General features: G+C 42.5%; 1 protein-coding gene across 4 annotated transcripts; it reads right to left on the bottom strand.

Moving 5' to 3' along the window:
- Positions 1-1,811: 1,811 nt before the first annotated feature.
- On the bottom strand, positions 1,812-27,435 carry LOC311099487 (far upstream element-binding protein 3-like). Of its 4 annotated transcripts, none has more exons than XM_084140186.1 (17): positions 27,259-27,435; positions 22,453-22,564; positions 18,352-18,385; positions 16,561-16,610; positions 16,321-16,392; positions 15,887-15,944; positions 14,129-14,291; positions 13,733-13,831; positions 13,075-13,282; positions 12,444-12,550; positions 11,634-11,775; positions 7,677-7,837; positions 7,344-7,417; positions 5,464-5,540; positions 3,956-4,027; positions 3,634-3,764; positions 1,812-3,251 (listed from the first exon to the last, which is right to left on the bottom strand). In XM_084140186.1, the coding sequence occupies exons 1-17, from the start codon at positions 27,355-27,357 to the stop codon at positions 3,243-3,245; spliced, it is 1,668 nt and encodes a 555-aa protein (XP_083996312.1). In that variant the 5' UTR covers positions 27,358-27,435; the 3' UTR covers positions 1,812-3,242. The 4 variants fall into 4 exon arrangements, with proteins under 4 accessions (XP_083996312.1, XP_083996310.1, XP_083996311.1 ...); XM_084140184.1 differs by having other exon boundaries at positions 1,812-3,242; XM_084140185.1 differs by having other exon boundaries at positions 1,812-3,242; positions 12,450-12,550.

Below are 27,435 nucleotides of genomic sequence, written 5' to 3'. Positions count from 1 at the left end.
TGCATTTTGGCATGTCCCGCCACGCATGTGACTTCTAGGAAGATTTGAACCCACTTAACTCCAACATTTTTCACCATTGTAAAGCCCTAGTTATTTTGATGCTTTGACAAAGTCATTTCTGAAGATTGAATTACTAACATGAAACATTTACGTCTGTCCCTCATTTTAAGGTCAACCTTGTTACCTGAACTGAACTCTCGTTTTAAATTTGGTGAAACTATTCCTTTAAATAAATAAAAATATGAACAACTAATAGTGAAATCAGTGTATAAGCAGGTGAGCCGGTTCTACTCTGCCCTTTTTATGGTGGAAAACTGAGTCGAGCATAACACGTCAAGCCTTCCACCCTGCAGGCTAGAATGTTTTCCTTTCAATTTTTTGGTGAAGTTTGCATTCGATTGCCACACAAGCTTCCATTCCCCGTCACAATGGGATTTATGGACGATTTAAGATGAACTAGTCAACCCTGGTACAGTCAACCCTGTTACTTTATTTGGAACTTAAGTCATTTGTTTATTTAACCTCGATGGGAAAATATGTTTATGAAATTGAACATGTGCTCTTTGACAGAATGTTAAAAGTAGGTCCAAATAAAGTACATATTTTTTTTAACCAAGCTACAAATCTCAAAAGGCACCGAATTGGGGGGAACGAGCATTTACATACATAAATGGTAAGAAACCACAATTACCATATTCATGTAGCTGAGATCACACAGGACCTTGTGTTAAAGAAAAAACACCTTTTATCTGGTTTTATGGGAACCCAAAGATTTTCCAGTACTGATCTTTCTGATTCACCTACACATACGGGAGGAAAGGCAGGAAAAATAGCACTTCTGCAGGTAAATTGCTTAACATTTTCGAGCAAGTGATCAGTCTTTGGGCAACCCAAAAAATACTCCTGACTTTCCCGATGGGCAAGTGCATTTCAAACTTTGTCAATCACTGCAATGCATAAAAATACAAATAAATAAACTGAATAGAGCTAAGCACACGCAAAATCCTAGAAATTCACCTTTCAGCAGGACAATAACCTAAAACACAAGGCCAAATATACACAAGTTGCTTACCAGGACAACATTGAATGTTCCTGAGTGGCCTAGTTACAGTTGACATAAAATCAGCTTGAAAATCTATGGCAAGAGTTGAAAATGGCTGACTAGCTTGACAGAGCTGAATGAATTTTAAAAAGAACATGCAAATATTGTACAATCAAGGTGTGAAAAGCTATTAAAGACTCACCCAGACAGCTGTAATTGCTGCCAAAGGTGATTCTAATATGTATTGACTCAGGGGTGTGAATACTTATGTAAATGAGATATTTCTGCATTTCATTTTCAATAAATGTGACAAAAAATTATAGAAACATGTTTTCACTGTCATTATGGGGTATTGTGTGTGTAGTAGATGAGTGAGTAAAAAAAATAACTTTAATCCATTTTGAATTCCGGCTGTAACAAAATGTGGAAGTCAAGGGGTGTGAATACTTTCTGTAGGCACTGTAGCAACTAATAAAGATAGTATACTTCAACCACAAGAGAGGCTTGCGGAACATTTGAATTTGTGAACTGGCAAAGTAATGTTCTACAGAAAAAAATATATATTCTGTTTATATAACATACCATACAGTTTGACCTTTATATTTACCCAATGTATAGCGGATACTCTTAGTCATACAACAGAGCTCGGAGGAAAGGTGTCACAGTTTAAACCCAATCAAATCTTTAACACTTAATACTGGAATGTGACAAGAAAACCAAGATTTCAAATGGCAAAAAAGAAAACAATTTTAACAGAACACAATAAAGGTAGTCTTGACGTTTTTAATACACGGTTACCTGTACACATGAGGAAAAAACACTAAAATTAAACATTTCGAAATTATAATATCCCTTTTCATTAAGCAATGAAGTTAATACTAGATTCATTTCGTAACTAAATCAATCATACATATATTAGATCACACAAAGTAGAAAGAAAAATAATGAATTAAAAAGTTTTTAGCATTGGACTGTGCACGAGTCCACAGTGTGTACTGGATGGGGCATTAGGGAAACTGGGTGGTACCAAATAAGACAATTTTGATCGTAATACTTAGCATATAAAAAACTACAATTAATTATTACACAGGTAGAATCCAGAGGCTTAGCAGTCTTGAATTATTTAGGTACAAAACATACATAAAAACCTAGCATTTCTCATTTTTGTCCATAGCAAGATGCAACATCACATTTCAAATTACACATTCACGATCTTTGAACATTTTCATTATGAAAACAGAACAGAAAAACAGGGACAGTTTTCCTGTGATAATGACTCCATGAAAAAAAACTTTTGATTTAATTATATATATTTTTTTAAATAAAGTATTTAGTCAAGTATCTGAGCATACATACATAGTTTTACAAGATAGCAAAGGCAAAAAAACTCACAAAATGCAACATCCCCTTTTCCCATATCAGATCATTGTAATAAAAAATTATTCATTACATTTTCATATGCCTAAAAAAAATTCATCTAAGAACTACAAGTTAAACGCCTGTCAAAATATTAGCGAATCCATCTTTGTTTCAAAAATGAAATAAGATATTGCACCTTTTTTAAACCAGAGTACAATAAAAGACAATGAAAAACAATACAAAGCACAACAGGAATTAAATTAGGAATTGACTGCCATTTGCCAACATCACTCGTATTTTGCAACAAAATTATACATTTTCCTGTAACAAAATATCACAGTTTCATCTCACTGAATTAAAATGCTTTTTGTAAAAGGAAAAGAAACATTTTTACACATTCTTAAAACATCTTATGACAAAACAAAAATTTATTCAAGACTGCTAAGCACATAATTGCGATTTTATTGCAACAGAACTAGAAAAAATAGATTATATTGCGTTTACTGAAATGTTACAACTCCGGGGTTCGTTTTGGCAATGTAATTTGAATCAAAAACGAAAAACTAGAAAACAAAACAGCTCTCTCATAAATCCAAAAAGGATCCCGGAAATTGTCCATTCAAAATAATGGTGTACACAAGTATTTAGTAACAATTAAATGTTCCTGATTTAGAAATATTCTTTTTATTTATTTATTGTATAAGTCATTCTACAGCTAGTGTTTCTCACTAAGAAAAAAGTAAAAGTCTTCAAGGCGTTGCAAATCTAGAAACCTCTGTTACAAAAGGTTTGTTTTCATCCTCTCAGTGATTCAAAAATCTTCAACTAAAGGGTGTCCTCTCTAATGATCCTGCAAAACAGGTTCACATCAGTGACAATGGACAGACATACATTTACAATGTACCCATACGTAAAAATGTATGCACACATGACTGTAAGTCGCTTTGGATAAAAGCGTCTGCTAAATGGCATATTATTATATTATATACAAGTTACAGTACATCTCCTTACAGAAACATAGTTAAACGCATCTACCAACACCATAATTGATGCCAGAATGGCTTTTACATGGGACATTTCATGCAATTTCATGCAACTCAAACTTCCGTACTTGAATGAAACTATGCCTTCAGCAACATTTTAAACATTCCTGAAGTACCACGCTGGGCACTAACAGCCCTCAGGGGGGAAGTGGGGTGGAGAGGGTGCGAAGAGTTGGGTTGGGTTCTTACCTGAAGGCCTGGGGCCTGTGTCTGCTGTGCACCCTGGCCATAGTAGGCCCCCTGCTGTCTGTAATACTCCACCCAGGCAGCACTGTAGTCCGGAGGGGAGCTCTGCTGGGAGCCGGGGCCTGCTGACTGGCCTGGGGAGAGGGTGAGTACAGGGAAGCGGAATGGGTGGGACAGAGGAAGGTCAGGGGAGAGGGAGGCACCAGAGCATAGAGCACTAATGACAGCATCAAACAGTGAGCAGATATCTACTTCCTCTGATGTTATGCACTCAAAAAGGCAAGTCTATTGGAGGAGTTTGGTGGCCATGTGGGTGTAGTCTTACTCTGTTTCTTGTAGTAATCCTCCCATGCTTTGCTGTAGTCAGGGCCACTGCTCTGGGCTTGGCTCTGCTGACCTGTGCACAATATAAAACAAGGATGAGTCAATACAATACACACCAAACGGGCTACCAAGATCTCCCCAATTAATATGTTTGGCTCCATAAATTCAATTTAAAATATATTCAGTTATTCAAACAAAAGCTAATCTACATGGCTGATAAAATCAAGAATCTGCTCACGTTACACCTTTGAAATGGCGTTGATACACTAAGCAATCCAGCTGCACAAACATGTAACCAAAATGGTAAACTTCTGACTTCAAATCATCGCAGTCAAATGGTGTCAAGGTGTCATGACATTTCTGCCCATACACAGTTTCTTTGCATGCAACATCTTTAAACAAGGGCAGAGGGAAGGTTTGATGTCTGGTTCCGAGGTGTATACTGCGCACAGGCGCTTGTGGACATTCCCAGCAAGGGAGAAAGGGGAGAACGGTTGCAGACAGATATACATTTGACAGATGGGTCACCAGTAGGGGCCAACTGTTGCTAGGCCACCCAAACCAACAAGGAAGCCAGTCCAAACCAAGAGAAAGGCTCAGTCAGCACTTGCTTCTATTAAAAGTATTATGAGACTATGAGCTTCAGTACAATGCCCTCACAAAATAACATATTACAGAGTACATGGGGCTAGGATCAATGAGACAGACTTAGTGGAGGTGTTACACAAGCGAGAAGGGGTAGTACACAATGTTAATATTGAGCTCCCTTCTCTGTTCTCCCCCAGAAGACTGACACTTGCCTATCTTTTTATAATATGGCTCCCATGCTTTGGAATAATCCATCTGGCCGGTCTGGGATCCATTGAGACCTGCAACCAGACAGATAACACTGTTGGAGGACAGAGTTACTGCATGACAGTCTTTCAATGGAGGCTGAGGGATACCATCCAGACATGGCCCGCTGTGTCCTATGGCTTGTGGCACCTACCCGAACCTATCCTAAACCCTAACTAGAACATCCATGGAGTGAAAATTGGCTTTGAAAAGTTTCTTCCCCATTTGACATCTCCCAGAATAGAGAAACAAAAAAAATGTCAGCCCATATCTGGACAGTTAGTCACATTTTGAATGCGAGAACTACCCTGCCCCACTCTTCAGTTGTATTTAAATGCACTGCAGCAGCGCCAAAACCAGCCTTAAGTCTTTAATCTCTCCAATTCCCTGTGTCCTACGAACTTGCTGTTCAACTGGCAAATACTTTTTAGAGAAATAACATTGTGTTGCTTCAGTCAGCTCAGTAAGCAGAGCAGAGAGCATAAGACATAGCTAGTTTTAGTCCTCCTTCCACCTCTTTGCCTTCTTTCATTTCTCTGGGGAGGGACTGATAAGCCTGGCATTATTTTGATGATTGCATGGGCTCCTTATATAATCAAGGAATTGTAGTGAAATTGCAGACCGATATCAGTGTTAAGTGTTATGGGTATCCCACCCTGACCCTAACTGACTTACTGGGGTCCTGCTGGCCCTGAGGCTGCCATGTCTGATATGTTGTGCCCCATCCTCCTGCCAGGAATGTCTGGGGTCCACTACCACCACAAAACAAAGAGATATGCATGTTAGACAGTTTAAGAGACCTACGGTCACGGTTTATACAGTGGGGAGAACAAGTATTTGATACACTGCCGATTTTGCAGGTTTTCCTACTTACAAAGCATGTAGAGGTCTGTAATTTTTATCATAAGTACACTTCAACTGTGAGAGACTGAATCTAAAACAAAAATCCAGAAAATCACATTGCATGATTTAAGTAATTAATTTGCATTTTATTGCATGACATAAGTATTTGATCACCTACCAACCAATAAGAATTCCGGCTCTCACAGACCTGTTCGTTTTTCTTTAAGAAGCCCTCCTGTTCTCCACTCATTACCTGTATTAACTGCACCTGTTTGAACTCGTTACCTGTATAAAAGACACCTGTCCACACACTCAATCAAACAGACTCCAACCTCTCCACAATGGCCAAGACCAGAGAGCTGTGTAAGGACATCAGGGATAAAATTGTAGACCTGCACAAGGCTGGGATGGGCTACAGGACAATAGGCAAGCAGCTTGGTGAGAAGGCAACAACTGTTGGCACAATTATTAGAAAATGGAAGAAGTTCAAGATGACGGTCAATCACCCTCGGTCTGGGGCTCCATGCAAGATCTCACCTCGTGGGGCATCAATGATCATGAGGAAGGTGAGCGATCAGCCCAGAACTACACGGCAGGACCTGGTCAATGACCTGAAGAGAGCTGGGACCACAGTCTCAAAGAAAACCATTAGTAACACACTACGCCGTCATGGATTAAAATCCTGCAGCGCACGCAAGGTCCCCCTGCTCAAGCCAGCGCATGTCCAGGCCCGTCTGAAGTTTGCCAATTACCATCTGGATGATCCAGAGGAGGAATGGGAGAAGGTCATGTGGTCTGATGAGACAAAAATATAGCTTTTTGGTCTAAACTCCACTTGCCGTGTTTGGAGGAAGAAGAAGGATGAGTACAACCCCAAGAACACCATCCCAACTGTGAAGCATGGAGGTGGAAACATCATTCTTTGGGGATACTTTTCTGCAAAGGGGACAGGACGACTGCACCGTATTGAGGGGAGGATGGATGGGGCCATGTATCGCGAGATCTTGGCCAACAACTTCCTTCCCTCAGTAAGAGCATTGAAGATGGGTCTTGGCTGGGTCTTCCAGCATGACAACGACCCGAAACACACAGCCAGGGCAACTAAGAAGTGGCTCCGTAAGAAGCATCTCAAGGTCCTGGAGTGGCCTAGCCAGTCTCCAGATCTGAACCCAATAGAAAATCTTTGGAGGGAGTCCGTATTGCCAACGACAGCCCCGAAACCTGATGGATCTGGAGAAGGTCTGTATGGAGGAGTGGGCCAAAATCCCTGCTACAGTGTGCGCAAACCTGGTCAAGACCTACAGGAAACATATGATCTCTGTAATTGCAAACAAAGGTTTCTGTACCAAATATTAAGTTCTGCTTTTCTGATGTATCAAATACTTATGTCATGCAATAAAATGCAAATTAATTACTTAAAAATCATACAATGTGATTTTCTGGATTTTTGTTTTAGATTCCGTCTCTCACAGTTGAAGTGTACCTATGATACAGACCTCTACATGCTTTGTAAGTAGGAAAACCTGCAAAATCGGCAGTGTATCAAATACTTGTTCTCCCCACTGTATTTATATTAATTGTTTTAGCATGGGAATTGTTAAATCATTGTTTTCATATTTTGGTCAGTGTAAGTATCAGCCGGGAAGGTAGATGAAGGCAAGTTAGACAAATGTAACAGTGGTAAAAGGTGGGGGGACCAAGAAGCTACTCACTTCTGATGAGGGGTAGCTGGTCCTTGGCCGAAGGGGTTCAGACCAAAACTGCTGTTGCCCCCCATTCCTGAGGCCTAGACGAGAGAGCGAGAAAGGACCGGAGAGACCACACTTGTGGTTAAACGGGGGGTGAACAGGCAAGGCCAAAGGGCAGCGCTGGCTGCTGACGCACTCCATTAAGTCCATTTGATGGATTCTTCATGTTTAACCCCGGGTGACATACTGGTGGACGGTAGGGCCACAAGAACCAGTTGCACCCCCCTTTGACATGTGCCCTCATGAATATCAGGCCAGACAATAGCTTTTTGGGGGGGAATAAAAAGGACCACCTACCCCAATCTTCTCATCGATCAGCTGGCGGGCCATCTCCATCTGTTGGGGGGTGCCGCGGATGGAGAAGATGCGCACGTTGGGGTCGGTGTTAGGCGGCGGGTTTCTCTGCAGCTCCACATGCGCTCCGGACTGCTGGTTGATGTTCTTGATGGTTTCTCCACCTTTAGGGAAGAGGAAATTCACAACCTGAGTCAGCAACAAGTGAGCAAGTTTAAATTTGACCTCCAATCAATCAGTTAGTAAAACCACCAACACAGTGCTTCCTCTGCTGTCTGATTCTATCCTCTAGGCTTCACCACACATAGCTAAACTCATCCGACTGGGGATTAGTGGTAGTGATACCTACACCTTCATCCCCACTCTATTTTAACATCCGTGCTAATCAGAGACAAAAGGACGACAACACTTCCTCCCCCACGCTGACGAATCAGACGGCAGCTTTCTGACGTGAAGGAGAGCAATTAAACCAGCAGGAAGAAATGAAACTTGGGGGAGAAAAGAGACAAATTAAAGCGTATCCTCTTTCTGGGATGTCGTTAGTCTCCTTTTGCTTTCCCGACTCCATGTTGCGTTGTGTGGCGAGGGGAGGGGGGATACAATTACAACCCCTCTCCCCCCTCCTGCCATCCCAGTGAAAGGAGCGAGGGGGCTGTCCCAACATCAATTACACATTTGTTCACTGGTGGCTGACACTGGGCTGACCCCAGCTGACCTCGCAGTAAAAACGCTCATCCAAACCTCTCCTCCTCCCGTAGCCTCTTCCCTGCTGCCAATAGACTACACATGGGCCATTAACCCATTGTCATCCAAATGAAACTTCTGCCTTAATGAAGCCATTATGAGGTCCCCCCAGTCAGACAGCAGAGGGGAATGAAGAGCCACACTATTCATTTCATGAACTGGGCCTCGCTGGGACCACATCATACGGCCTTATTATTGAGACTGGTTTAGTAAGCAGGACAAAAAGGAGGGGATACAAAGTGCAACTGGCGAGGGACTTAGGGTAAGGGTGAGGGAACCCAGACAAGTTGGCCACCAGTATGGGAACATCAACCAGGCGCTTAAAGTTTAGTGAGAATTAAATAAAATGTTATTTGTCACATGCTTCGTAAACAAAGTGTAGACTAACAGTGAAACGCTTACTTACGAGACCTTCCCAACAATGCAGAGAGAAAAAAAAGAAATAACACAAGGAATAAATACACAATGATTAACGATAACTTGCCTATATACACAGGGCACCAGTACTGAGTCGATGTGCAGGGGTACGAGGTAATTGAGGTAGATATGTACATATAGGTAGGGATGAATTGACTAGGCAACAGGATAGATAAAACCGTAGCAGCAGCGTATGTGATGAGTCAAGACAATGCAAAAAAGGGTCAATGCAGATAGTTAACCAATAGCTACAATGACAAATATTTTGCAGTCTTATGGCTTGGGGGTAGAAGCTGTTCAGGGTTCTGTTGGTTCCAGACTTCGGTACCGCTTAACGTGAGGTAGCAGAGAGAACAGTCTGACTTGGGTGGCTGGAGTCTTGGACAATTTCTAGGGCCTTCCTCTGACACTGCCTGGTATATAGGTCCTGGGTGGCAGGAAGCTCAGCCTCAGTGATGTACTGGGTAAAATGCACAACCCTCTGTTGCGCCTTGGTACAAGCCATGGTATATTTCATCTAAAAACCAGTAGGCGTATAGTTCAACCCAATAAAAAAAAGCAAAAACGTTTAAAGTAGAAAAGATAAAGCATGGGAGTATGGGTGAAGGGCCTAAAATTAAAACACCCACCACCTGCGGGAAGATTTTGGCATTGGCGGGTAAGATGCCCATTACACCAGCCACGTTGGCGGGTGGTCCTGGCTCCACAGTGCGAGCATTTCACTCGCATTTGTGAATAAAAAGTCAAGTATGATCACATTTATGGTAAAAATAAATGCTGCAGTAACTGCTTTCAAAGTATTTTTCTGTTTCGTTTAATAGCTGGTCAATTAATCGCACAAAGTCGAAGAACTACAAATCCTATATAGCCTATTCCACCTCGCGCTGCAACTCTGCCTGGCCGGGGGCTGTGCGCACGTAAAGACCAGAGTGAAATACATTTTTAGAAGCGCTGCGGCACAGGCATAAAAGTTGGTCTAATTTACTTGAAACTAAAAAGTCTACTGAGGTGAGATTTTATCCTTGTGTTTCTTGGCAATTTACATTGTTCTTGTCTCAAGCTAGGTTGTTTTTCTATGTTTGAGTTTCAACTGCTAGGGAAAAGAAGACAATGCTTCTACTCGTCAGACTCAATATCACAAGCACAAACATGACTAGAGTCGCGCTACCTACCACGGTAACCCCCCGCCCTTAAAGGAGCAGGTGATATTTTGGTTAAAAGACTGTCACAAAAAATTAAATTAAACAATGTACCACAATACTTCTTATTAATAATGCATTTATTGTTTTAGAAACATTACAAACATGCTCATCCATTGTGTTTTGTTGGTGTTATTTTAGCGGGGAAAAAATTATTTGGCTGGTAAAGAATCTGACTCGCTGGTAGATTTTTAAATCTACCTGCCACAGTGGCTGGTGGACCAAAAAGTACATTTTATGCCCTGTATGGGTAGGTGGGTGGCGTGAGCCCCAAGTTACCAGGCTCTGTGTGTTTTTGGGGGTGTAATCAGTGGGTCAAGCAGCTGCATAAAGGCATCGTAAAGATATTAATCACCTCAGTCTCTAAGGCTAGGCTGACAGGGCCCAGACCCACAGCCATATTGGACCAGTTCATATGCTAATGCAGGGAGGGGGGGTTCGGAGGGGGACGCAACGCCCAGGTTTATTTGCCCCCCCATCTCACAAAAGCCACTTGACATTTCTATTGCCTTGTTTCTATCATAGGTAAAGAGCCCCCCTCTAACCACGCCCACCACAGCACACACACCCATACGACAGGAACACACTCAGGGCTCCTCCATAGCGCAATGGCCAATGACTTTTAAAATAGCTGGCAATGGAGTGAGCATGAATGGCCAATAAGCTAATTCCTCTCATTCATTCCCTCACTCCACTCAATTGAGCTGAAAGGGCCTCATTAGATGCCAGGAAACCTTCCACGTGATTGAGGGCTGTTATTATGAACCTTTAACAATTAATGTCACATTACATGCATTATCCCTGTCATTAAGCCCTTAGGGACGGGACAGAATGCCACTTGTGCTGCATACATGAGCCAGGGGAGGGGGTGAGGTGAAGGGGTGATTGGAGGGAAGGGAGGGTGAGGGGGTGGCTGGACCCACACCATACTGGCTCATTGTGCAACTTTAAATGGCATTTCATCACGAGAGAACAAGCACAAGCTAATGGACTGGCAATGATTCACTTTGGGCATAATCAAGGTTCTTGATAAATTGCGTATGCCTCTTAAGTGATGAACACCACTGGTAAAAGAAAGACTCAAATGAAAGACGAAATTACGCATTAACGCTTGGTTTTCCCCGAGTAGGCACAGTTGGGGATGTCCTCAGTTTATGTATTTTGTATTTTTCCTATTGAAAAAAGATCCCATGTATAAATACAGTAAAGTACACACACTAAAGGGTCAAAAGATATGTTTTGAGCAAAATAGTTTTTTTTGACAACTGAAAACTTCAAGGAGAAGGGCATTCAAAGTGTTGGTCTGATGTGACGTCATTGGCCTCCCACCTTGCTTGAGGAACAATATAGAACCAACGAGTAAATGCGCCCCTCTTGTTCCATTTCATACCTGGACCACCTATTGAGATGTGCCTTTGTTAAGTAACTCAGGTGTTAAATGGGGTGAAAAGGAGACTGGAGTAGGACTTTAAATTGGTTATTGGCTCACTCACAAATGCTTCCAAATGATGACAAAGATTGGTGGTTGTCAAGACCCATTACCAACAACAACAAACGTAAAACTACCCAAATTATTTACTCAACGTGTTTGCTTTCTCACCTTTTCCAATCACCAGGCCACACTTGTCGGCAGGTATTGAGTACGTCACCTCCTGCAGTCCACCGGGCGCACCCATGTTCCAGTCTCCGCGGCCTCTGCCCCGGCCTCTGGGCCCCACGGGACTCCCAAAGCCATCCCGCTCCTGTAGAGAGGAACCAGAGCGTGAGAACAGGCTCCTAAACAGACACCATAACACACCCAAAAGCACAAACATTTGACACATTCCCCTCTAACATTTCCCCCCAAATAGCAACAGTGAAGCAATGTCCGAGGTCAAATTAAAGAAATTAAATACTTCAGATTGATAGGCATTCTCTTCAAATTCATGTGACTTGCATTATTTCACCTTGGGCCCGATAGAAAGAGTAAACCCTGGGATATGACCAGGTGTGCCACCATGTGGGAGTCGGTATGCTCCAGGGTTGGAGACATGCCTCAGAGACTAGGCTCACCCACCCAGTGTAAGTTCTGTGCTCAGGGGCAGTGGATCAGGTGACAGAGAAACTAGTGAGGAGGTGGAGACCCACTGCCCTGTTACCTGTCTGTACACCTGTCTGAGGAGGTCCCCCCCACCACCCAGCCACATGGCTAGGGGGTCCAGAGAGGCTTGAGTCAGGGTCAGGCTGGCCCTGTCCGGGAGCCAGCCAGCTAGGGAGGACTGCTACACATGCAACAAGGAGTTTAAGGGGGGCATAGCTTACTTAGAAATACTGTAAGGCAGGAGTGAACCAATCTGATACATTTCATAAGGGGTTGTTTATTTCATGGCAAAACATTTAAAGTAAAAAAAAAATGGAATGAGTGCTGTACCTGTACCTGTGCCGTGTGGACCAGCTCGTTGATGAGGTGCACTGCATGCTGGCAGCGGTCAGACTGGCCCATCACCTGGGCAATCCGGTCGGGACTGATGCCATCGTCTGAAGGAGAGGGGGACACTAGTCAGAACTGTAATATTAAATGTGGTTCTTTGTAGCCCAGTTGGTAGAGCATGGCGCTTGTAACGCCAGAGTAGTGGTTTCGAGTCACAGGATCACCCATACGTAAAAAGTATGCATGCATGACTAAGTCGCTTTGAAGTTTAATCATGGCACAGACTCACTGTGAACATCACAGATTCTCTATGACAGGGTTCTTCAATTCCGGTCCTGGAGGGCCGAAACACCTCTGTTTTTCATCCTCTCCTTCTAATCAGGGGCTAATTCAGACCTGGGACACCAGGTGAGTGCAATTAACTACCAGGTAGAAATAAAAAACAGATGTGTTTTTGAAGAACCCTGCTCTATGACATCATTTGTTGTTACGACCACCATGTGAGTCGATTGAAGAACAAGACAGGCAAACAGATTCCAGATCGATTGAAGATTGAGGCCATCACTAACCTTGACAATTGTATTAGCCAAGCACAACGAAAAAAGCCTTTAGTAGAGGGGGGCGGTCTCACCTGGTTTGAACTGGATCCTGACCCCAGAGTCATTCTGGATCTTCTTGATCATCTCTCCGTTCCTGCCAATGACGATGCCCACAGCAAACCTGGGGACTGCCACATCCAGGCTGCTTCCCCCCAGTCTGGATCCGAAGTCTCCCCTGCCGGCCCGGAAGTCTCCCTGGTCCTTGTCCCGGATTATCTCCACCACAAGCTCTCGTGCTTGCTGCAAAACACCCATGCCACCAGCACAGAAAAGGTTCAAATATAACATATTTTAACTGTGACATACAAAAAGGCTGATTAATACCTTGAATCCTCTCTCCTTGCCTCTTTCAAACGCATTGGTGTTTTTTCGACAATACTGCACATTTTAGAGGCCTTTTATTGTCCCCAGCACAAGGTGCACCTGTGTAACGATCATGCTGTTTAATCAACTACTTGATACGCCACACCTGTCAGGTGGATGGATTATCTTGGCAAAGGAGAAATGCTCACCAACAGGGATGTAAATGTGCACACAAAATGTTATAGAACATTTCTGGGATATTTTATTTCAGCTCATGAAACATGGGACCAACACTATACATGTTGCCTTTATATTTTTGTTTAGTATATGAGAAGGCGTGGAGCATGGATATGAAGGAGGGGAGCCAGGTTTGAGGGACTGATTGACCTGCACTTTGTAGGGGTCCCCAGTGATTCTCAGGGGTTTGTCTGCTCCAGTGGGCATGGGGCCATCCTGGATCATGATCATCTTCACTCCTGTTCTCTCCTGTGGGGCGCAAACAGGGAACACCACAAGGTCAACACAAATCAGAACTTCCTATTCCAGATGTAGAGGAAGCGAGATGGTTGAATCATGTTGACAATGAACCACTAACGAGTAGATATCTTAACACCCAAGGCTTTTGAAGAACTGCCTAAACTAGTGTAGTTAACTTCAATAACCCAAAACAGTTGCCTAAGACATTTATTTAGCGGCTTAAAAACTATCACTAAGACCGCGCATGTTCTTAGTACATGTGTGCCTCAACCACAGAACCCACTACGAGCATCTCTTGCCCCATACCTGCAGTTGTTTGATGGTGTCCCCTCCCTTGCCAATGACAAGGCCCACTTTGCTGGCAGGGATGAGGATCTCCTGGATGGCGCTGTTGCCGTCCATCTCGCTGTGGAAGCCTGGGCCGTTCCGACACCGGTCCACAATCTGGCTCAGCAGCCTCTTGGCCTGCCTGGTGGGAGAGGCGGCGGGGCACAGTCCACTCAATTCCATGTTCATAAACAGCCAGACCATGCATACAAACTATACATGGTGGGTTTCTCCATGTGCAAAAACGATATATTGAATAGTGTCAAGAAGCAATTGTAAGGGGGTGCCTCCTACTAGCAGCACTACAACATTCATCTGGTGATGGCGATTAGGGTCGAGTTCAAGAGGGCACCAAGAAGAGCTGGGAAGATAAACCAACACCGCCTTCCTCTTACCGAAGCATTTTGCTTAGGTCTGTAATTTTCGGCAATTTTGCTATGAAAGTATCTGCCGGTCCCAGTTTCACTGTCAACTGCTGACACTCACTCCCTCTCCACACTGTGACACGGAGGAGGGAGAGATGTATTCTGAGAAGCATCAGCATATGACCGTTCTTCAAAATGCTACGCAGGAAAAATACAGCAACCAATGTTGTTCTAGTTAGAGGATAGTCACAGCTTTCTGTATTTCTCACCTCTTAATATTGAGTTCATAGCACCACTTTACAACCGGAGTAGGCTGTGTAGTATGGTTTTGATGCCCTCGCGGAGCCGAGCGTGCCATTTGCAGTGAATAGGCCTACATCACGTACACTAGGCATAGCGCTGGAAAGCTTTTGTGGGACATTAGCCTACATTTACTGATAGATTAATCAATTAGCCTACATTGCTATATAGCAACAATATCAGAAGAGTTAGAAAATCTAGCTAAGTGTTTATTAGCTGGTGAATAATATAGCTTTTAGGCAAATATGCACAAAGATTTCGGCAAATTCAATACTATAGTATTGAGTAAAGCAGTCTGAGGAAATTGGGAGGGTAGAGCGAGAGATCAAATTCAAAGATGGCCTAGTTTTTAATACTCAAGGGGAGAGGGACAATAGCTAGTCTCCATTTAGCTTTCACTCTGGAATAAAAAAACTACACAAATATCAGCGGGTGATTACAAAAAAGTAGCTGAGAGCCTGTCACAATTATTGCAAATACTTATCTGGTCAATCTGACAGTCGCAATAGCCAATTACGTATAGAGACCATTCATCCCTTCAAAACATCATTACTGATTTGACATAACTATTGAACATTATATTAAAATATGTGTTAGCCTGTGTGTGAAGAACTTATGCTTCATAGGCTATTGCATGGCAATCATGACCACATTAATATTGGTTTAACTCAGACCCAGTGACTCAGACGTGAGCACTTGGACCAGGACTTGAGCACTTGGACCAGGACTTGAGCACTGGGACTCAGACTTCAGCCATAGAGACTCATGACTCGACCTCGAACACGGGACTAGACCGAGGTTTAGTGACTCGACTACAACACTGTATTGCGATATGACCTCCCCGCCAAATAATTTATCATAATTAAATTGCCGATTTACCGTTATCACAAAACATTTCTATTGATCACAATATGGTCGTATCCCCCAGCTCTAGTGCCACGTCGCTGATAGAAATGTGAGGCATAGAGCTGACGTTTCCTTACTCTACTTGACCAACAATACATTTCTATCTGATCACAATGTAGCCATAATCTTGGTACCAAGTCCCTGAGGGGAATGTGGTGTAACTTACTCAATGTTCTCTGGACTTCCAGTTAGGGTGCAGGCCCTGTCCATCATGCCTCCGCTGTCTGTTACACAACACAACAAACAGTTCCATTATCCAGACACATTATACACACACACACCTCCATGTCAACAGCCTAAATGCTACCTTATTATTATTGATTAATGTTTATGAAGTCGCATTGGTTATTTCACTACAAAATGCCACATCAATGTATTAATTGTGGGCGTATATATGGTCGCAGATGGGATTTGACAAGGCTTCAGTTTCTCAAAGCTGAACCTGTTGAGCAGGTTATGTCATGTGCTTGCCTCGTACTCAGGGTGTGCTTCTGGGCCTCCTGGAAATGGTATCACAGACCTTAGTAGCTACTCAGTCAAGTACCGACATGACAGACTAAAGTATAGCAGGCCACTGTCTCTTCTTTAGGCAGAACTTACCTGCAGCAATCTGGATCTTGCAGCCTGACTCCAACTGAATTCTCGTGATCTGCTCTCCTCCTCTTCCAATGACTGAGTGTGGGTGAGAGGTGAGAAGGGAATTACAACAGTTAAAAGGTCAATATCCCAGCCCGTGTTAGTTTAAAACGACCCCAAACAGTAAATGTGCGTACTGTAAGTTGGAGACAATCACTAGAATGTCTGTGGGAGTATTATCAACAGCTAAATAGCTTTACTTACTGAATCCAACCATCTTATCAGGCACTTTGAAGTCTTCTGTCATAATAGCCCTGCAAGACACAAAGACGACAATCAATGACCGAGGCCCAAGTACAAAATCATTAAGGGTGTATACAGTATCTACTGTGATGTAGTACGGCCTACTTATAAATTATAGGATTTTATTATCATACTTATGAAAGCTTGAAAGGATAGTTCACCCCCAACCCAATGATACATCTCAGTGTTTCTCCTAGGGTATTCTCAGCAGCAGTGACAGAGTTGGGGGGTTGGGTTGGTAGTGGGCGTGGCCAACGGCACGGTCTCTGACAATGTTGCTGCTTTAAAGCAAATCTCATTTTACAAATGGGGCTGAGACAAAATGTAAGGCTAAATAATATTTAACAATCTACATTTTATTAATCTGACTCCATCTAATATTATAGTAAAGCCACGTGCAATAAGTATGCGTTTAGCTGACTAAGATCAAGAAATGGTCATGAGAAGCGAATGCAAAACACAAGTATTATTTAATAACTTTAAAATGAACACTACATTATACAAGGCCTAAAGCTTAAGTTATAAGGCAATACTGACATTAAGACAATAATGTAGGCACCAGAGAGGGAGAGTGTTCATGGCCTGAAAGGCCCTGGGGAGGAGAGAGTGTTCATGGCCTGAAAGGCCCTGGGGAGGAGAGAGTGTTCATGGCCTGAAAGGCCCTGGGGAGGAGAGAGTGTTCATGGCCTGAAAGGCCCTGGGGAGGAGAGAGTGTTCATGGCCTGAAAGGCCCTGGGGAGGAGAGAGTGTTCATGGCCTGAAAGGCCCTGGGGAGGAGAGAGTGTTCATGGCCTGAAAGGCCCTGGGGAGGAGAGAGTGTTCATGGCCTGAAAGGCCCTGGGGAGGAGAGAGTGTTCATGGCCTGAAAGGCCCTGGGGAGGAGAGAGTGTTCATGGCCTGAAAGGCCCTGGGGAGGAGAGAGTGTTCATGGCCTGAAAGAGAGAGTAGGTACAGTATCTCACCAGAGCAGGTCAAGAACAAAAGACAATCCAAAAACCCTTTATAACATTGAGCTGTTTGGATAAAAAATCTGAGTTGTTGACCAATAGTATTACTGTAAAGTGAACCTCCAATCAGATATCAGACCTACAGGACCTAAAGACAACAGAACCTCTGCTTCAAAGAGGTGTGACGAATTGGGGGATGTGGAGAGCAACACAGAAGAGTAAATGGCTTATGCCATGTTCTTATGCTATCTGACTGACATTTTTAGAATTTTAGATTCCCCGACTGTCTAGTTTTTATTATGGTGATTGTTCGTTCTCAAAGATGATCCATTCTCTTTTCTACATACATTATATCTGGTTTGAGTCGTTTAAGTTTACACTGAAAACGTTTTACTGTCACGACAAAAATAAAATAAATGCATCATCTTTTTTGGAGTGGCGGCAATGAACTAGCAGTGGCGTGCTAAATGAATATAGGAGAAACACTGCATCTTGTTAGGTTGCGCCCATGTTTCCCATTCATTTGGATTTATGCCTGTCGATTTCTACACAACATGGACTCCGCTCGACTTGAGACCAGTTTTGAGACATTAAAACTTCAAACTAGGTATTTCTTCAATTAATGAAAGTCTCTTTCTGTGCCAAGTTTGATGACAAGAAGAACAAACAGGCCAAGACATGGGCATATCTGAGATGCTACTGGATACAGGGGCAATAGTGAGGTTCACAGCCTGATTGATCTATCAATCAATATCTACTCACACATCCATCAATACAAATAGTCAATTGAGAAGACGAGTCTCACCTTTGATGTACCATTCCACCCAGCTGGTTACCTACTGAGAAACGATAGAATGGGAAAATAGGAAGGGGAAGAGAAAAGGGAAAAACAATTAGATTGAGACCAAATTAACTCCAAATCACTACAAAACTCAAAAATACAAAATAACCATTTTAGCTGCAGGACCAAGAGGAGTGACTCCGGGTAGATTGGATAAAAAAACAGATGGAGATGGCTCTGTCTGACACACAGCAGGGGTGTGCACTGCTATGGAAATGAGGCGTGTGCATGGTTCAGAGATAGTACCCGGGTCACTGGTTATCAGCGCAGACATGCATTTTGACAGGTTGCAGTAAGCAGTGGACTTAAAGGGTCACTGAATTATATGGTGCTACTGACAGAACACCATAAACTGATATCTACAAGGTCCACTACATTTTACGGTCGTTTGCACGTATTTGGTTGTTGGAAATGCATTGAGGTAAAGAAATGAAATGCCTATGAATATAAAGCGTGTATGATGTGGTGTCAATTCACAGACATTACACTGCAGAGGCCTTGCGCTTAGCGTAAAAGGTGTTAAATAGTACCATTTAAAAATGACCATTAAGGACCTAACAGGGATGACCGATATATTTATACAGCAAAACAGCCGACTGTTCATATTTTGTGCAGCTTAACCTCTACGGGATCGGTGTCCTGTATACAGGACGGTTGAGCTAACGTGTGCTAATGTGATTAGCATGACTGTTGTAAGTAGCAGCAAACTTTCCAGGACATAGTCATGTCTTATATGGGCAGAAATCTTAAATTATTGTTAATCTAACTGCACTGTCCAATTTACAGTAGATATTACAGTGACAAAACAGCATGCTATTGTTTGAGGAGAGTGCACAACAACAAAAAACGTATCACGGCAACTGGTTTGATACATTCACCTCTGAAGGTAAATAATGTACTTACATTCAGTAATCTTGCTCTGATTTGTCATCCTAAGGGTCCCAGAGATAAAATGTAGCCTAGTTTTGTTTGATAAAACCCATTTTTATAATCAAATGTAGGAACTGGATTCTACAGTTTGAACCCCTGCTGTCTCTGGCTCCACACCCACCCCGCCATCTAGATGTGTTAAAGTTAGTGTATAAGCTAATGATCCATCATGTATGACATTCCTGGGAGTGTGTAAACTTACATTTTGTATTACCATATCATTTTTGTATGTTCTCTATAGTTATGTACATTAAAATGTATCAATTGACCAATTCAGCACATTTGGGCAGACTTGATACAAAATAGTCCAGTATTGCAATGCTTCACTGGATCAATCTGAAACTTTGCACACACTGCTGCCATCTAGTGGCCAAAATCTAAATTGCACCTAAACTGCAATATATTGTCGCCTCTCTCTTGCATTTCAAAGATGATGGAACAAAAACAAATAGAAAACGCATGTTTTTTTTACATTAATTTCACATTTCCACAAACTTCTGTGTTTTCTTTCAAATGGTATTAAGAATATGCATATCCTTGCTTCAGGTCCTGAGCTACAGGCAGTTAGATTTGGGTATGTCATTTTAGGCGAAAATTGAAAAAAAGGGTCCGATCCTTAAGAGGTTAACCTTAAGAAACGAAAGAGCAAATTGTTGAAAACAAGTGAGTTGGCCAGCCAAACATCCACCAGAATTGCACACAACGTATTCAGCCATGCATTCAGAGCTAAAATATACCAAACCATGACAGGAGAAGAGGACAATAACTGACTGGAGTTTCCGCTTCATGGACATGAAATTGCCCAAATCTACATTTTGGGTGCTTATGGTTAGCCACACGAAACATTCCACCATTCTGCAAAGCCACACCCTTATGGGTTAGCTACAATTTCAGAAGCATCAACCGCCAACTTACAAAATAATAATGTGATAACTAAGGACAGCTTGCCAAACCTGCTTGGTGAATTGAAAACATTTAGTTGGTAAACAAGATAGGCTAGTTCAAATGTACTGAGTGCTCCATTGTCATATGCTTCTAAACAGAGACTGTTTGAGTGAGTAGTATGTAGGTAAATACTAACCTACAGAGTGGGAAAACTATGAGCAATGACAGATATACACTTTAGATACATGTATTAGGCCATGTCATGAATTCGTTCGCAGACAAAATACTGTGTACATTTGAAATCAGAAAAACACCCACCGTTAGGGCCCCAAAAAAAATGCAGATGTTGGAAAATGAAAATACATTTCAGTTACATTTCTAGTTTGACAGGCTTCAAATGACGAGAACAAAACAGAATTGAGCTGAAATGTAAATCGAAGGCTTCAAAGCAAAAATGCATAGTAAACCATGTTTACACTGACTCTTGTGACCATCAGACAATACCTCTTAATCTCTTATTAGATTAGGTCAAGCCATTTTCTATTTTATAACATCCTAATTTCAAATGCTCAGACAGAACTGCTTCCTCTGGGAGAGGCTGGAGTTAAGTCATGAGTAAAGCCTTACATAAGGTTTAGCTGACTTATGTTGCTCTTGCTTTTACTGGGCCTGTAAGCTTGGAATAAGGTAATTTTCCACATCAAGGCTTTTCCCCCCCATGAACTGGTCTCATCTCATCCCCTGCAATTCCTTCAAGGCAGCTGGACTGCTGCAGCCCATTTGCTGAACTGATTCAGCAGCAAGATGGGGCAAACACACTAACACCTCAGAATTACAATTCCTATTTCCTATAACCACTGCCATAGTAATGGTAGTGTGATCGTGAAGCCAATGCAGCAAGTTCCTTAATGTAGGGCTCACTCAATTGCAATAAAATCCAGATATCAGCTGTGCTGTCTATTGAATTGTTTTAAAATCGGTAAATACACTTAATTGGCATAACAAAAAGTAGCCATAACGACAATGGTTACAAAAATGAATCTGTTTATGAATAGCAACAACTGATATGGGCTCAATCAGCATTATCCACATTTCTAGAAGCACGGTTCCTTTTTCTCTACTTGGTGGACTTGCCTCTAACCACAAACCTGGTTCACTTGCTGCTGCTGGCTGCACTGGGCCCGTTCTCTCCCTTACAGCTTTGGAGGCATGTAACCTGCAGTTTGTGGTTTATCAAGCAACCAGTGTCAATCAATCATATCTGTCGCAGCTAGAGCATCGCTCTGCAGGAGGAGGAAGGGTTAGAATGAGAAATCCCCTCAATGGCCTCTTTGTAACTAGGGATCTGCTTCTGTTCTGACCTAACAGTTAATTTACTTTGTGGTGGTGGACAGTAATCCTGCCCTGAAATAACACAGGACGAGGATGAGAGAGCTCTGACTGTCTGAATGGAGCTACAGAGAGTCAGAGCACTTCCTAACTCCTCCTGGCTAGTGGTTACTCTTCCCACTTCCACATTTCCCCTCCCATTTACACAAGGCCAGCCCAGATCCTAGCCTGCCCACTACTAGTACAATGCCATGTCATTCAAAACGCAACAGACCTGCTATCCAGAGGGCCCCATTGCTCGACATAATAATAATATGCCATTTATCAGACGCTTTTATCTAAAGCGACTTACAGTCATGTGTGCATACATTTTTACGTATGGATTGTCCCGGAGATCGAACCCACTACCCTGGCGTTACAAGCGCCATGGTCTACCAATTGAGCTACAGAGGACATACATACTGCCTAGCTCCTACACCTTCCACAAATAGGCTAGGCTACATGACATTGAATATACATAAACAAGTGACAAGATCTCTCACATTACGTAGTGCCGTCACGACTGATCTCTTGATCTGGGGTCGCTGGTTATCCAGGTCAGTTGGCTACACTACAGTCTCAAGACAGCGGATATATGGAGTGGATTTAAAAGTGTTTGCAATGGCTCGTCAGACAACAGGGTTTGATTAAGCCAACACTATTTGTTAAGTGTTGTACTACACTCCTCATACAGTATGGTAAGATTGCATAAAAACCAGAAGGACACACTCGAGTGCAGAGCTCTTCCCCAAAGCCATTTACAGAGTACCCAGTTGAGTATACTGTAACTGGGATAAGTGTTATAGCTTATGTTAAACGGGAAGATTGTTTTGTATGGTGCATGAGGGAGAGGGGAGAGACGCACTGCCACCGCCGGCTTACCTCCATCATCCATTGAGTGCTTCTGGCCTCCGTAGCCGTAGAGAGAGGGGTCTAGGACTGGAGAGGAGTTGTTCATGTGGGGCATCTGGTCACTTCCCATTTTAGCCGCAATCTGAGGAGACAAGAGGGATGTAGAGAGAGGGAGGGGTAGAGTGAACAAACTGATAGCAGCACATAACCTGTCCTAGATCATTTAACTAGTTATATCATTAGAAATGTTTTATTTGATCTTTATTTAGCCAGTCAAACTATTACCCAAAACGAAGTACTACTTTTCAAGTTTTAATTTCAGTGGTCAACAGAGCCATTTTTTACTCTCAGTACCCTACAACTGAATTCAATTGAAAGGCAGTAACTACCTAGTTATGAAACTAGCTATAACAGCGCCACACTGCCTGCAACTCATCGCCCAAAATTAGCACCTTGCCAACACCAATTAACTACATGTATTCTCCGCAGATTGACATTCAAATCAAAACGGTGCACAAAAGCATGAGGCCAGTTTCTCCCAAACCCCTCATCTGCCACTACCTCTAGCCTTTCAAAAAGTATAGAGTTTCAGAAAATGTTGGCAACATGAAAATAAAATGACACAAATTAGAGGCTGACAATTAGAGCCTTCCATCAACTTCAGGCATCATTATCTACTTCAGAGCCACCACAGAGCTGCCTGCCGCTGAAAGTGAGAGGGGAAAAACAGCTTTCCAACATGGCTCCTGTTCCCAGTTAGGGCTGAACTGGGTAGGGGGCCACGGAGGGGGCTGAGTGAGGGCTCCACCTCTTCCCTAGAGCTAAACCTTCTTTCTGGGAAATGTCGGGGATGGTATGTCAGCCGCACACTGATAAATCAACTACCTGGCAAAAGGCTTGGGCCTAGTAGACTAGTATAGTCCTCTGGCCTAGTAGTCTAGTAGAGTCCTCACAAAACAACTGCTGCCGACTATCAAGGGGGTTTGGGGCAGGCTAGGTCCACGAGGGAAGAAATGCCAGAGGATATTCTGATGCTCAGGGAACATGCCCTCGAAGTTGGTGAGGCCTGTTTGCCAGGGGGTAATTCAGCCAATCTCTGCATACTACACTATGGTATTGATGTTAAGGTTCTTGAAGTAAAAAAAAAAAGTAACTCTTTATTTTACATAAAGGACTTATCTACATTGACATTTGCAAACATATGCAGCTATATCAAAAACAACATTGACAAGTGAAAGATTCTCCGGGTACTATAGTTTTTGGCCAGTAGTTCTGAAAGTAGCGATAGCTAAAAGTGGTCCCTGAAAATAAATTGCGTACTACATCACATATGTGCACGTGTACCACGTCATTGCTCACTCGCTCTGCTCTGGATGCATCATGTGCCTCTTGCTAGATGTCAATGGTGAGGGGCTGAAGCTCATTGGATTTAACTCGAATTGATAGGGGGCTGGCACACGTTGGGGAAAATGGCGCAGCACAGCCTCCAGAAAAACAGTCACTTTCAAACAAGGGATTTTGTGGCTAATTGAGGTAAAACAGTAATTCTGCATGTATGAACTACACGTTGACACATCCAGCCCAAAGCTTTTTCTATTATTCCCATTCTTAAGTTTCGTTTTTGCCTCTTACTTTCGTTTTTGTCCACCAGCCTCAAACAGCTAAAAATACAATATTTTTGGTTATTGAAATTATATTTCACAGCGGTTTAGATTGTACAATGAAATTAGGCGAATTATTAGAATTTTTGCAACCAGTAAATGGAAGAGTGATTTCTGCATATTGCACCTTTAAGCCGTCCCGTGTAGCTCAGTTGGTAGAGCATTGCGCTTGCAACGCCAGGGTTGTGGGTTCGATTCACACGGGGGGCCAGTATTTAAAAATGATGTATGCACTCACTAACTGTAAGTCGCTCTGGATAAGAGTGTCTGCTAAATGACTAAAATGTAAAATGTAAGGAGAAATTACATGTATTTACTTGACCAGAGAGAGATTAGCAACTCATCAGCAACATTGAATGACAGTAGGCCTACTGTTCAGTCACAGTACCAGATACAGATATACAGGGCCTACAGAAAACATAACGTACTAGGGCTATTTTGGGGTGGTGTGCTCCTTTAAGAAAACAGTAGTGCTGAGCGATTAACCAGAATTCTGGTTAGGTGTGTTTTCAGTTTTTTTAAACTAATTGACCTACATCTGTTAAATTATTTGAATTCAATTTTGTTTTTCTGTGCGCTCAATGTGCAGTTTTCTTGAGATAAATCAGATCATGCCAGGACTGTGCGCTGTAGTAGGTAGTTGTAGTTTCCAATAGGCCAATATTCTACATAGTTTAGCGAAGAAAACATGGTAATTAACTACAATGACCATCATCCATTGTCTGGTCTGTATGGGTCAGTCACAGACAGGGAGAGAAGAGACAGAAAAACACGATTGAGAGAAATAGAGAGCTGTTGCTTCGCAAGGTATCTACCTGAAAATACATTATCTAAGTGATTGAAAATTGGTATTCAGCAGTCATAAAATGATGCCTTATTTACTTTGAAGAACTACTAAAATAGTGATTTTGTCAGACAGCAGCTCTATAGAGATGAGATTACTTGGAATTAAATAAAGTCATCAAATAAAACAAACGTAATATGCACAACTGAAATATTTTATTAAAGTAATGTGAATAAATCATGGAAATTATAAGCAGTCAGTAATGGGCAGTCACTACCATAATGTATGAATAGTTGTATTCTGTTTTATAGCATTCAAACCACATAATGCATTTAATGTTTAAAAACATAATTGAAACTGAAAACAGTGATCATTTTTTTATAAATCTAACCGAAACTGACCTCAAAAAGCACTAATCGCTCAGCACTAGGAAACAGTGTTTTGATATCTTTGGTCTCTGTACAGGCAAGCAGTGTCTCTGGTCCAGTTGTATTTTTCCCCCTACGGAGTTCATAAAAGCTAAATGGCCGAATGGCATGGCTGTCCTATTCCTCTTCTCAGAAGCACAGACCTGGGACCTATAGGGAAGCCGCAAGGGACAGCATGGTGCCACGGTTATCAGGGGGTCCCACAAGCGTGGTGCATGAGTACAAAGCCACACGCGCTTGTAGCGCATGGGCACACAGCTGAGAGAGTGGGGGAGAGACCTCAGGCATTATGAAATCGACACCAGAGCACCCAAACATGTGCTTATGCCATATGCTCATCTGGGTTTATTCGCAGGAATGTGTCTTTGCCTGTCAGGGCGATTACTTTATGAATATATGAGTTGTGTCCGTTATGGTAATGAAGACCAATAGTTGCTTTTAAAATATGTAGTTAAGAGGATTTCAGCTAATTATTTTCTTAGTCTCAGGGCCAGGGAAATATGACAAGGTGAGAACAGGTGTGGGTTTTAGCCCTGAGAGTCAAGGCTTCATAAGAACTCGGCCCTGAGTGCAGACACTGACTAGGAATGAATGGGGAGCAGTTGAAAGGGTTCCTTCACTGTGTGCAATAGCCTATGTACTGAAATAATAAATTACAATAGTCAGCTCAGGAAAATTTCACCATGTTGCATGCATGATACTGGCATTTTAAATTGAATAATTTGCACTGCAGTATCTATGTAGCTAGGTGTGGTTTGATGGTCAATTGTAATATTGTAGTCTACAAATGAGATAGCATTGCGAATTCAGAGGTGTTTTGGGAGGTTACAGATCAATACATTCTGATCAACTACAGTACCTAGCATTTGTTCATCATCTGCCCAAATGACATAAGCGACGTACTTTGAGATGTCAAGAAGTAGCTAGTTAGCTAGCTAAACAAATGCATAAATAATTATGAGGTTACAACTCGTTAGCTAACTAGCTAGATAAGGTTAGATAACTAGCTACCGGTAGGTAATTCCAAAACTGGAGTTACGTTATTGTAACATTAACGTTAGCTAGCTAACGTTAGTAGCTACTGAGTGATAACGTCCAATACTATTTAGTGACGATATTATTAGGCAACGCAGTAGCTAGCTAGCTGACACCCTACAAACAAAAGTTCAGTGATCACATTTTCCACTAAGTTAGCTAGCTAACATTAGCTGTTGACGTTGTAATGCTAGCTAGTTTTCCGTGCATGTTAACTGGCTTAATTTGTATAATCGAGGCTAGCTAGTTTTGCTACCAAACTGAATCCCTCGATAGCTTAGCAGCTCGCCAACGTTAACTAGGTACTGAATTCTGAAATTGTTTGACATGGCTACATCGGTGTAGTTCGCTAGTCAACTTATTTTATCCAGTGTAAATGAGCGATTGGTTGCAATTTAACACATCGAGTTGACGTTTTCTGCTAGCAAGCTAACTTTTGACAGCGCGTGGCTGAAATCAGCTGATATTCTGGCTTCACCACGAAACTAGGCCACGATCATACCGGTAGCTTATCGAGGCTAGTGGTGGTAAAATAGTTAGCTAGTGCTAACTAGCTTCAACTTATGTGGCTTTACAACAGGTTGCAATTTGTTGCTTATGCCCTGCTTTAAAGTTACCCTCACCTTAGTTTCATGCAAGTGATTTCTATGTTGCGTCAATCATGCTTTGCCTGATTAATTTGCTTGTTCTTTTGACTTTATGTGCGTGTTTTGGCCCGCATTCTCTTAATCTGCAGGCACAGCCATGCAGTCACTTGGACCTAGTGTGGCTAGTTAGCTAGCTATGCATACGGGAGAAGTGTGTTTTTAGAGTAAAGGGGGGTCTGTGTGTACGCTGGTAGAAAAAAGTGCACTCCTCCAGCACGCCGAATGGTTTTGTTCGTTTCTCGTCTGAAATCAATTGGTTTCTCTTCGTTGTAATGAATTACCTGTCGGGCCCGGTGTAAAGCGTCGGCGAAGCCATCTGCTTTCGTTCCAGGCTGAACCACCGAGGCCTGTCCCTGTACCAACTCCGCCATCATCATCATCCCTACTACAACAGCTCAGCGACACACCAAAAAAAAAACTTGAGACTAGCGAGCAGATCAAGCAGCACACGCGCCAAC

The sequence above is a fragment of the Coregonus lavaretus genome (assembly GCF_964263955.1).
Source record: "Coregonus lavaretus genome assembly, chromosome: 24".
Taxonomy (NCBI): Eukaryota; Metazoa; Chordata; class Actinopteri; order Salmoniformes; family Salmonidae; genus Coregonus; species Coregonus lavaretus.
This window is presented reverse-complemented; position numbering and strand designations above follow the sequence as displayed.

Bases quoted from the DNA above. Each gene is read 5' to 3' on its own strand.
- LOC311099487 (XM_084140184.1), bottom strand. From the start codon at position 27,357: ATGATGATGATGGCGGAGTTGGTACAGGGACAGGCCTCGGTGGTTCAG. The intron at 16,611-18,351 runs GTGAGACTCGTC...TGTGTCTTGCAG, and splicing joins GGTGGAATGGTACATCAAAG to GGCTATTATGACAGAAGACT. The intron at 15,945-16,320 runs GTAAGTTCTGCC...GTTGTGTAACAG, and splicing joins CAAGATCCAGATTGCTGCAG to ACAGCGGAGGCATGATGGAC.